The following is a 12,637-nucleotide window of genomic DNA, read 5'->3' on the forward strand; positions in this document are numbered from 1 at the left end:
CGATCACCTGTCTTTGCTTTTAAAAGAGTTTGAGCGCTACTTGACTTGTATTTTTCATGCACTATATTTGTTTTTGTGGTGTATCTTATGTTGAAGGCATGTTTAACCTTTATTATTACGACAAGAGAGTGTAGTACTGAGAGGCCGCAAAAAGGTTGTGGACTGCTGTTCTAGGGTCTGAGGGGCACTAAACAAAAGGCTCTGTCTCCTTTTGTTTTTGTTTGGGGCACCATCACCAGGCACTGATCACAGGATCTCAGTAACCTGTCAGCGACATAGGACAGAAGTCCTCTGATGTAACCTCTTGGGAGGATTTGCTAAGACATCTATGCAGTGCATTGCAAAAATTCAAATTTTCTGAAATGAAAGTAGTAATAATTATTTCCTGTTTGAGATAAGATAAAGATTAGCTTACACTCACTGGCCACTTTATTAGGTACACATTGCTAGTACCGGGTTGGACCCCCTTTTCCCTTCAGAACTGCCTTAATCCTTCGTGACATAAATTCAACAAAGTACTGGAAACATTCCTCAGAGAGTTTGGTCCATATTTATATATTAGCATCACACAGATGTTGCAGATTTGTTGGCTGCACATCCCATGATTCAAATCTCCCGTTCCACCACATCCCAAAGGTGCTCTATTGGATTGAGATCTGGTGACTGTGGAGGCCATTTTAATACAGTGAACTCATTGTCATGTTCAAGAAACCAGTCTGAGATGATTCGTGCTTTATGACATGGTGCATTATCCCACTGGAAGTAACCATCAGAAGATGGGTACACTGTGTTCATAAAGCGGTGGACATGGTCAGCAACAATACCCAGGTAGGCTGTGGCGTTGACACAATGTTCAGTTGGTACTAAGGGGCCCACAGTGTGCCAAGAAAATATCCCCCACACCATTACACCACCACCCCCAGCCTGAACCGTTGATACAAGGCAGGATGGATCCATGCTTTCATGTTGTTGACGCCAAATTCTGACCCTACCATCCGAATGTACCAGCAGAAATTGAGACTCATCAGATCAGGCAACGTTTTTCCAATCTTCTACTGTCCAATTTTGGTGAGCCTGTGTGAATTGTAGCCTCAGTTTCCTGTTCTTAGCTGACAGGACTGGTACCCAGTGTGGTCTTCGGCAGCGGTAGCCCATCCGCCATCCGAACTGGTGCTCACTGGATATTTTCTCTTTTTTGGACCATTCTCTGTAAACCCTGGAGATGGTAGTGCATGAAAATCCCAGTAGATAAGCAGTTTCTGAAATACTCAGACCAGCCCGTCTGGCACCAACAACCATGCCACGTTCAAAGTCACTTAAATCACCTTTCTTCCCCATTCTGATGCTCGGTTTAAACTGCAGCAGATCATCTTGACCATGTCTACATGCCTAAATGCATTGAGTTGATGCCATGTGATTCGCTGATTAGAAATTTGCCTTAACGAGCAGTTGGACAGGTGTACCTAATAAAGTGGCCAGTGAGTGTAGGTTGGCAATATGTCTATAAATGATTAAAATTGAAACAAACCAGAGATGTTTACATGTGCATCTAAAGTAACACTTGAGAAAATTTTTATAACTCTTTATTCACAAAGCAGTAAAGGCAATTGTCCCCTGCAGGCAGACACTAAACATCCCTGCTGAAAATCAAACAAACCACCAGCCCATCTCAGATTGTTTTAGCACAAACTGCACTTCATGTAAATACTAAATACTACATGCCACATTCCATGTACATACTGTATGTTCTCCTTTTCTAGTGTTTTTAATTTAAAGTGTCTATAACCTACATGTGTATCTCTTGAGCCTGTTCTCAGCTAAATTTCATTATGGTGACATAATGACAATAAAAAATCTTGAATCTTGTTAGGAACCTTAGAACAACATGCTAAGGTTCCTAATAATGAATTTTGCTAAAGTACCAATAGGTGTAGGGGTCTTCTATCTCAGAGATAGAACATTTTGGTATAAAAAATAAGTATTTCCTTTTTTTTTTAGACATCCACTAACTGAATTCTGACACTTTTGTGAAGTGTGGAGTTCAGAAATTATGTTTGAGTGAAAAGAGTTGTACAACTGGATATCATCTGTGTAGAAGTGCTAAGATATTTTTTTAAAGGTTCACCAAATGTTTTCAAGGGGAGCAAATATAACAAAAACAGGAGAGGCAACAAAACCGAACCTCTGGAGTATACTAAAATGGATTGGACAAGGAGCAGATCTGTGCTTAGAAGTAGCCACAAACAATATGTATATCAGGAATTAACAAAGCCACTGCAAAGCAAATCCTAATACACCAATCCAGCGTCTCAGCCTACTGAGGAGGATGTAAGGAAAGCTGAGGTTAGGTCCAGCATGAGCAGCACAGACGAGTCACCTGCATCACTCTGCATCAGAATGTGATTTGATTCCCTAACTGACTGAAAGTGGTCAAGGATGTAATGAATGAATGAAAGCAGTTACCTACTAGGCCACAACCTTCTATAGAATTTTAGCGAAAAATGGAAGCTTGGAGATGGATCTATAGCTCTCTAAGATCCTTAAGATAAGTTGAGCTGGAATGAGTGTCAACACAAACCAATACCCTCTTTGACATGTTCTGATCTTTAACCTACGTTCTGACCAGAACCTAGAAAAGTTATTTTCTCAGCTCTTTTTCAGCTTTTTTAATGACCTACTTCTTGCTTAATTCTCTTACATTACCTAAAGGCTTCACATTGATCCTCTCCACAGTTGCAACACATTTCACATTGAGATGCCTACCTCTACATCTCACACAACTGAGCTCTTTACTACACCTACATGTCCAAATCTTTGACAGTTACCACATTTTACTAGTTGTGGAATTGTGCCCTTTGACCATGTGATTTATCAAATAGGACAATAGGATGGATCACCCTTGAAACTCAGTCACCACCATCTCTGTGCCTCTCCTTGTCCCTTTCACAACTAATTTAATCTGATAAGTGCTCAGAACCACTCCCCCTTTCAAATGACTTATACATTTTACTCCAAATGAGCTCACAACCAAAGCTGACAAAGGCCACAATCACCTGCTAATCTGGGTTTTTCCTGAAGACACTGCCGGGAGTAAAAGGAGGAACCAGTTATACTGGTAGAAATTACTGCCTTTCACAAGTAGGGATGGTATAGAGGCACAGTTATGCTAACATGTAGCAATATGCAGCATGCAGGAATGAGCCCTGCCATGACCCAAAATAAAACATATTATTCATGTTATAGGATTTTATAAAAAACACATTTGGACTTGAAATACAGATATCACTTTAGTTTGTTTAATATAATTTATTTATCTATCAGTTTAGGTCAATTGAAATCTATAGCATAAATGCGGAATAGAAAAATGGTTAGAAGCGTGTGTATGTGGTGCGTTCTGGATTTTATACAAACATCCTCCATGCGCAGACTTCAGGTACTCATGTAGCTTCACAACCAAACACATAAACATTGCTAACATTAAGTATCACATTTTCTTTGCGTGACTTTTGAGACGCACACAAAATGTAGGTTTCTGTTTATTATTGCAAGTACTGGGTCTTTTATGGGTTCAGTAACGTACATACATCAACTTTCTAACATTTAGAAGCTTGAAATCATCAGAAGCAAAATATGCTAATTATAAAAATCAAATGCCACTGTAAATTTCAATGAGTCTTTACAAACCAAATAAATAAAATCCAGTTCATTTCTGTTTGTTCCAGTTCAAATGCACCTTACCAAATAAAATGTACTATTACAGACTGATCTGGAAGAGCTGAAGTGTGTTTTCAGTGGTTCAGTGCTGTTTGCACTCCAGGTGGGTGTTCACGTTGTTTACATAATGTTTTCGTCTTAGGCCTAGGTTATTTTAAATACAACTCAGATTAATTTAATAGCAATATCTTTTATACATCTTAATAAATACAACAACAACATACAAGCTCTTTACTATCTTTATGATATTTTGATCCCCCATTAAAGGGGACATATCATGCTTTTAAATCCTTTCATTCACCCTTAAATCATTCAGTTGTGGTCTATATAAAGTGGAACTGCAATGCTTTGGTCTGATTTCCTTGTAATTATAGCTCCACAGGCCCCTCTTACCCTTGTCCTGAGGTGCGTCTGAGAGCAACTCGTTTTGGTGCGATTACTTTAAATATTACTGACGCACATCACAACCCACCCTCCTCAAGGTCAAATAATGCTTCATTTTAACCTGTTCATGTTGAATTTATTTAGTTGAAAATTTTAACTTACAATTTTCTCTTCCTGTCCAGGTGGATTCCTTAGAAAGAAACAGAGAGGAGCGAATAAAATATCCACTACTCCAATGATGGTCATCAGCCAAGAAAAGCCAATGCTCTCAGCTATGGATCCTCCAATGGACGGACCTGTAACAGGAACAGAACATGTTTGTTTGGTTGACAGGAAACATCTGTGCTGCTTGTTAGTGCTGACAAGATGAAATATAGATTGAAATTAGACAGTCTGTTGACATTTTCTGATCTGCTCCAGTGTTTCAGATCATCTTTATAACCTGTCCGAGCCAACCTTTAGCTAAAGGGAGGAGTGTATGGTCTACTTAACAAATGGAAGATACCCAGGTTCTACAAATGTCATGAAAGATAAGTGAAAAAAAACTTATAGACCTGTTTTCTAGGTCTGAACAAATTATTGTTTTCTCATGACTTTAGAAGTTAGCTGCAAGTAAAAATGTGTAGAATAAAACATTTAAGTATGTGTTTTTTAATACTTTGCTCTGCCACTAGAGGTATTGGAGTAAAATTAACAGCCTTAACTAACAGCTGCTTTGTTCAATTGAACAATCAAAGGGCTGGTTTCCAAGAACCAATGTCTCATTTTGTAAATATGATTGTTGTGAAGTAAGATAAAATATAGTAAAAGCACATAAATAATGAATTTGTTGGCAATGCTATGTTGCTATCCTATCAAGTTTGTGTATTCACACACACACACACACACCCACACACACACCCACACACACACACACACTCTTGTTTTGCTATATGTAGTGAGGACCATCTGTCGACTCCCATTGACTTCCATTGATTTTCAGTCATTTTCAACCCTTTCTATGCCCTAACCCTGACAATAACCCTAAATCTAACTATTACCAGTAGCCCTAACCTTAACCTAAACTCAATTCACACCTTAGTCCTAAACCTAACCGTTAGCAAAATAGGTCGTGAGGACCAGCAAAATGTCCTCACTTTGGTACAAACAATTTGATGGTGAAATCGAGAAAATGGTTCTCACTGTGATGCCAAGACAGAAACACACACGCACTCTCACACACACACACACACACACACACACACACACACACACACAAACACACGCAAACAAAATCTTGATTTATTTTTTATGTATTTCTTTCCATCTCAAGGCCATGATAAGTAAAAAAATTGTATATTTTTGTAATACCTCTTATGTCCGCAAAAGGTGCGGCACAGCCAGCCGGCCAGCCAGCTAAGTGAGTGCAGGAAGTTATATTTTGTTTAAAAAATCAATAAATTTTAAAAGATGTTTTCGGATGTTTTACACAGGTTGTTTGACATTAAAACGCCATACATTGCAACAGTCCTTTACAAATGAGCCTGTTTTTAAATTCACTACGGTGGTTTCGGAGATGCAAGGCCTGCATCAGACACAGTGGGAGTTTGAGTTTGTTCACCCCGTGGAGTACTGCCTGATCTTGGGTGAGAGCACTATATAGTTGGTATATGTGAGATATAAGGCTTTGTGATAGATAATTACAGGTAGCTGAATATTAAAACTACGTCTTCTTGTTTATTGTTATGGAAAGTGTTAGCTGTACTGTATGATAATCAAATGTTCCTGAATGCCGTTGTGCTGCAACACTTTTTTTTAAAGAACACTGTCCACCTCTAATATAGGAAGTAGCGTATTTGTTAGCTTGACAGCTTGAGCCTGCAACTCTCAGCAGTGTACAGAAGTATTCAATAAACCGCCTTCTGATGTAGGCCTTTGCATCTCTGAAACCACGGTAGAGAATTTAAAAGCAGGCTCATTTGTAAAGAACTGACTCCATATGTGGTGTTTTAATGTCAAATATCTAATCTAAAAACAACCCCAAACATGTTTTAAAAACAGACTTATATTTCATATTTTTTAACAAAATATAACTTGCTACACTGACCTTCACTTAACTTGCTGGCTGGCTGCACCACACTTTTTGTGGACAGAAGAGGTAGTACAATGATAAAAACTAAAACTTTTTTTCTTTCACTTGCCTTTCCGGGCTTGAGAATTCAAAGTTTTTTCCCATTCTGTTGACTGAGGTAAAACAGTTTATTTTTCCCAATAGGTTTTTATTTAGCTGTTGTCACTAAAACATTAATAAGTGAACAAATAGGTAGGGGTCTCTCTAAATTGCCCTTGTGAATGAGTGTGTGCATGGTTGTTTGTCCTCTGTGTTGCCCTGCGATGGATTGGCGACCTGGCCAGGGTGTACCCTGCCTCTTGCTTGTAGACTGCTGGAGATAGGCACCAGCAGTATAGCGGTGTAGAAGATGAATGAATAAGGTTATAATATGTATGTACTGACAGCAAGTTTTAAGGCCATTTGCAATATACAGTCTTGGTCCCAAGAAAGCAGTCATGGTGGGCAATTATCTGATCAATACTGTAGTAAATTCTGTATCGAAAATAAATATACAAGCTTGATATAATAACATATCATAGCCAAGAAATACATTATTTATGTGCTTTTACTGTATTTTATTTTTCTTTACAACAATCCCATTTAGAAAATGAGACATTGGTTCTTGAAAAACAGCCCCTTTTTTATTGCTTGTATTGCTTGTCTAGGCAAACTTACCCGGTAAATTTCACTTTACTGCGGCCTAACTTTCACGGGTAAATGGTCCAAGTCTGGAGTAGGTCTTTTCAGATTATTAAAGGGGCGGAGTTGTGTGCAGCGAGGCATGGAACCACCAGCTGCGGTAATAGCGCAGGTTAGTATACAATTGAATAGTTTTCACGCTATTATTTTTATAGTTATAAGATGTTTATAAGCAAGAAAGTAGACCTTAAAACTTCATCTCTGCAGTTAATCAGAAATGAGTCTACTTTGAAATGTTCTTTTGGAGTTTTCAGAGTAGCGGAGCTCCGCTTATAGGCTGGTCTAGCTGCTCAGCTAACTGGGCAGCTGGACTGGGACTTCACAACTAACCACTGTCTGATCTTGGCCCGGCACTCTGGGATTTCCCGCTACCTGTTATATGTTTGCGGCGTCTGAAAGTGAATATAAAGTGTTCAGTAGGTATGTGGTGAATAACCACAAGTACCAGAAAGTACAATTGAATATTTTTCAGTGGAAAATTGGGACATTTTAGGTTGTTGTAGAAGTTTATTATAAATTTTCAATACAGTTCCATTCGAAAAATATTTTAATGGAGTACCAATGTTAAGAGAACTTTAAATTGTACTTGTACATAAAAAAATACAAATTTCCCTAAGATTGTCTTTTCATGTAAACCTAACTTAGTGGAGTATGAACTCTTTATTATTTTTCATTATTCATCGTTTTATGCAGAAAGCTCTGCAGGAGGAGAGACCACAGTTCCAACTTTGGAACTTTATCCTCATGTCCTGCCATTTCATGTTCCATGTTCTAACCATTTTCTACTTTATATAAATATTTACTTATGCTTAGACAGTCAAGGTTTGCATTCCCTGTACTTCTGGACTGAATATCTGCTATTTTCCAATCTAATAAAAAACATTTTTACTAAAGAAATTTTTCTGTAGTTATCTAATATGAGTTTACCTGATTATAATAAAAGAAATATAAGTGTGTTAATCAGTGTTTAGTAGTAGTTTAGTAGTTATTGTAAATGAATCATGCTGTTGTAAAGCAGCAACCTTTCCTGCTTATGGATCCAGTGCTACTTAAGAAATAAAGGAAGGAATTAATCAAATCAGTGTAAAACTCTAAAGCTGATCATCATCTATAATTTATCAGTTAAAACAAATAAATTATTTATTAGCTAAGAGTCTTTTAAACGGAGTAAAGGACTAATGAGGTGTAGTGCAGTTTTTTTTTAACAACTTTGCCATACATCATTAGGCTAAATTAAAAAAGGACCTTTCCAAACAATGGAAAAAGAATGTACAGAAATCCCTGGTATTCCGTTTACCCAGGAAAAACAAATCTTCGGGCTTTAAATTCTGAGACTTTCAGTGGAAAAAGGACTATTGAGAACAATTGCTATTGTGAACAATACAGCTGTTAGGGAAGGCTGGTGGTTTTACTCTGGTGCCTCTAGTGGCAGAGTTATGTATTACAAAAAGCTCGAATCATCACCCTTCCACCACCATGCTTGACAGTTGGTGTTTGTAATGGTATGCTGTGGATTATGGTCAGACAGCTCTACTTTGTTTACCATGGACATTGTTTAAGAAGTCTTGTGGTTCAGTCAGAGACAACATTGCAAACAAAAGCCAGCGCTTTTTTACTGTATGTCTGTTCAATCCATGTATGATTTGAGCACCCTCACACCTGAAGGCATTTTTTAAAATAGCCCAGTTTAAAGCTTTTTGGATGGTTGGATCAAGCCAGAGTACCCAGAGAGAATCCATGCTAGCATCGGTAGAACATGCAAAATCAACGCACAAAGGTCCATCCTGGGATTTAAAACTCAGAACCTTGTAGCTGTGTAGTAACAGTGTAAAGAATTGAGGTCTTGGATTTTTTGACAATATGACTGATATCAGGGCTGGCCAATATATCAAATGCCATTGTTTAAATTGACTTTATTGGGACTTTTAAGTATAAATTATCACAGCTGTTTCTCTAACTGCTCCAGAATGCATCACTCACCCCTCATGTGGAAAGTTCTAGAGAAGACAGTTCAAAATCTAAACACATCAACAAGAGTTTCCTGAGTTTTCAGTGCCAGATTTTGAATAAACAAAGAAGTTGTTTGTAAAGCAAACTATGTCTGGATCAAGAGATTGTAAAGAGTAAGTTATGGTCAATAAACAAGGTTTTAGCACAAAGGCATCCTGGTCGAGAGAATTCAGTTTGTCTCTATCTGCTCAGGTTTAATAAAATCTAAAGGTTGTTTGACAATCTCATGAAAGGACGATGAACTTTATTGTTACTCCCTTTGTCAAAGGGGTAAGTAATTTGGTTGTAAGTAATTTGCTCAGCCTCGTGAACTGACATTTATTCTGATTCTGATGCTCTGGAGCTGCTATTGTTCTGGAGATTTTTAAATTTTAGTCAAAACTGGCATAATTCAATTCAATTCAATATACTTGATTCATGGGCGCGGTGCTGGTGGTGTAGGGTTTTAAGCGAGAGACCCATGAGAGGCCTTAGTCCTCGACGCGGGCTGTTGTGGGATCGAATCCTGACCCTGACATTTTCTGCATACCATTCCCCCACTCTTCCCACCATTTCCTATCTGCTTACTGTCAAAACATGATAAAATAAAGGCTACTAGTGAACATTTAAAACAAAAAAATACTTTATTCATCCCAAAGGGAAATTAAATGTTGTAGCTAATATTATACAGGTTTCTTCCAAGAGGTGTTGTAGATGCTGATGGCTGTGGGGAGGAAGGATCTCCTGTAGTGGTCTGCCTTGCAGCAGATCTGAAGAAGCCTCTGACTGAAGACACTCTGTTTTTGTACAACAGTCTCGTGAAGGATGATCAGGGTTCTCCATAATGTTCTTCATTTTATGAAGAATCCTTCTTTGCACAATGATCTCCAGAGGTTCCAGAGTAGACCCCAAAATAGACCCAGCCTTCTTTAATAGCTTGTTGAGCTTTTTTAAGTCCCTGGCTCTGATGCTGCTTCCTCAGCAGATGATTGCAGAAGAGATCACACTCTCCACAACAGACTTATAGAAGATATATAATAGATAATATAACTTGCCTTATTGCTTGCTGTTTAATTTGTGTGTTTGGCAGAACATTTTGTAATTTTGTTAGTTTAGCATCTGTGTGGTTTGATAATTGATCAAATGGATTTATGTTTGTCTTAGATATAAATTATATCTTGTTTTTGTTGCTATATTTGTCAGTCTATTGTACTCTTTTCAAAATAGGCAGCTAAATTGTAGCTTTCTTTTGGAACTGAACTGGTCACCAATCATTTCTACATTTGGATCATTTGAAAGGATGTCAGCAAAATATAATGCTTCTGTCCTGCTGTTAAAGGAGGGTTGTATCTTGGTAAATCCGACCCACATCCTGATGTTAATTTTAGACCATATTGCCCAGCCCTACTCTGAATATTGCATCTCTACCAACGCTAAGACATTACACGGTCTTAGTGTAATTTGGGAATTTGCTAATGGTCAGTTAATGAAGCACTTGATCATCAGCAGCACCTGGATGCTACTTTCCTTTTTAAATGCTGTGAAAACAGTAAGGAGGTACCTCTTTAGCCTGTTATTTATTTTGCTTGTTTCCTGCTTACCTAAGGCAAATCCCATGCAGAAGGCCACATCAGCGATGGCGTACACACTTCCATAAACAGACACGTGCCGCAGGTCCACCAAGTAACCCATTATTGGCATCATAGAAGAGTCCACCATGCCTGTAACACATATTTAGAAATGATTAGGTTTAATTTTAACTTTATACTAAATTTAGAAGTAACCTGAGCAGATGTAAAAAACTCACCAATTGCAAAACCAACACCAAAGTTTGGAAGAATAAGACCATAGATATCTCTGGCAAATGGCACCTAAAACAGACAAATTAGGTATTTAATTACAGTGTATCTCTATGTGTTATCTATATATTTCATACAAAACAAAGAAGATAACTGCTTTTAATTTCAGAATGATAATTAATTAATTCCAGTTTGTCCATGTAAATGATAAATCATCTTTAAACTCCAGGGTTAATTGTGGAGTACCACAGGGTTCAGTACTTGGGCCAATTCTCTTTACTATATATATGCTTCCAATAGGTAAAACTATCAGGCAGCATAGAATACATTTTCACTGTTACGCTGATTACACTCAGCTTTACTCATCCATAAATCCTGATGAGCCCAACCAGTTAAATAGACTATGTTGAGAATTAAAGTCATGTACTTTCATGCTATTAGTTTAGTTTGCATGTGAGAACATTAAACTGAGATTTAACATGAGTGAGCCTTGAGGAGAGATCACAGATCACAGCAGGAGTCAGGATGGAACAAGGGTGAAACATAGGTTAGGAAGTTCTCAACAGCTCCAAGCAGTAAAAGCTGGCTGTAGGGACAATAAAGCAATAAAGGTCAACTTTTGGGCATGGTATAGATACCACAAGGGAGCTTGGCTGATTTACAACACCAGATGGCAAAAGGGGAAGGCACAGTCAGTAAGCTTTGAACTAGATGGTATAAAAATTTTCTTGCAGCTGTGATGAGAGAGACATCTGGGTAAAGACAGCCATGCTTTGCTGAAAACCTGCGATCTCTCCGTAAGGCCTTATTGTAATGTTCTTTCTTTGTGTTATTCTGTATGTATTCATTTTGCATTAGAAATCATTGGACTTACTATCTTCCAAATTAAACTTGTGTTAATCTTAATTTCCTGCTCTTCATCTGTTCTTTCTTACGACATCCGGACTGGGAGAGGTTGAGGCCGCAAAATATCATATATGATGGCATTATTTTACCTCAACAACTACAAGCATGTCTTGAAGACATAAAAACTTGGATGACTTTAAATGTTCTGCTTCTAAATTCAGACGACAGAAGTTGTCGTCTTTGGACCGGAGTCTTTGAAAAAGAAACTGATTAGTCAATCACTTAACCGGGATGGCATTAAATTGACCTCCGATAATAAAGTAAAAAACCTTGGTGTTATTTTTGACCAGGAGATGTAATTTAAATCCTATATTAAACAGATTTCTAGGATTTCCTTCTTCATCTCCGGAACATTGCCAAAATTAGAAATATCCTGTTGAGGAGTGATGCTGAAAAACTAGTCCATGCATTTGTTACTTCAAGGCTGGACTATTGTAATTCTTTACTACCAGGATGTCCACAAAATGCAGTTAAAAGCCTTCAGCTGATTGAAAATGCTGCAGCAAGAGTTCTGATGAAAATTGAAAAGAGAGATCATATTTCTCCTATTTTAGTTTCCCTTCATTGGCTCCCTGTTAAATCCAGAATATAATTTAAAATTCTCCTCCTCACATATAAAGCCCTTAATGATCTAACTCCATCATACATCAGAGATATGATTGTTCCATACGTTCCTAACAGAGCACTTCGTTCTCAGACTGCAGGTTTACTGGTGGTTCCTAGAGTCTCTAGAAGTAGAATGGGAGACAGATCCTTTAATTATCAGGGTCCTCTCCTGTGGAACCAGCTCCCAGCTTTAGTCCGTGAGGCAGACACCCTGTCTACTTTTAAGGCTAGGCTTAAAACTTTCTTTTTTGATAAAGCTTATAGATAGAGTGGCTTAGGTTATCCTGAGCTATCTCTGTAGTTATGCTGCTATAGGCTTAGGCTGCTGGAGGACATAATGACCACTTTCACCCTCTTCGCTACATTCTCACACTACTAATTCTGCATTATTTGCTGGTATTTCAGTTTTTAACTTTATGTTCTCTCTCTTCTCTTCCTAGAAGCTACA

At 37.9% G+C, this 12,637-nt stretch overlaps 1 protein-coding gene across 1 annotated transcript in view; it reads right to left on the bottom strand.

Moving 5' to 3' along the window:
* slc18a2 (solute carrier family 18 member 2) overlaps positions 1-12,637 on the bottom strand; it is a 69,011-nt gene that overhangs the window by 8,970 nt on the left and 47,404 nt on the right. Inside the window, exons 12-14 of the mRNA XM_047350987.1 lie at positions 10,686-10,749; positions 10,480-10,599; positions 4,261-4,394 (exon numbers count right to left, since the gene is read on the bottom strand). Coding sequence (XP_047206943.1) covers positions 4,261-4,394; positions 10,480-10,599; positions 10,686-10,749 — 318 coding nt within the window. The remainder of the gene's footprint in view (positions 1-4,260; positions 4,395-10,479; positions 10,600-10,685; positions 10,750-12,637) is intronic.

The sequence above is a fragment of the Girardinichthys multiradiatus genome, chromosome 22, assembly GCF_021462225.1.
Source record: "Girardinichthys multiradiatus isolate DD_20200921_A chromosome 22, DD_fGirMul_XY1, whole genome shotgun sequence".
In the NCBI taxonomy this organism is placed as follows: domain Eukaryota; kingdom Metazoa; phylum Chordata; class Actinopteri; order Cyprinodontiformes; family Goodeidae; genus Girardinichthys; species Girardinichthys multiradiatus.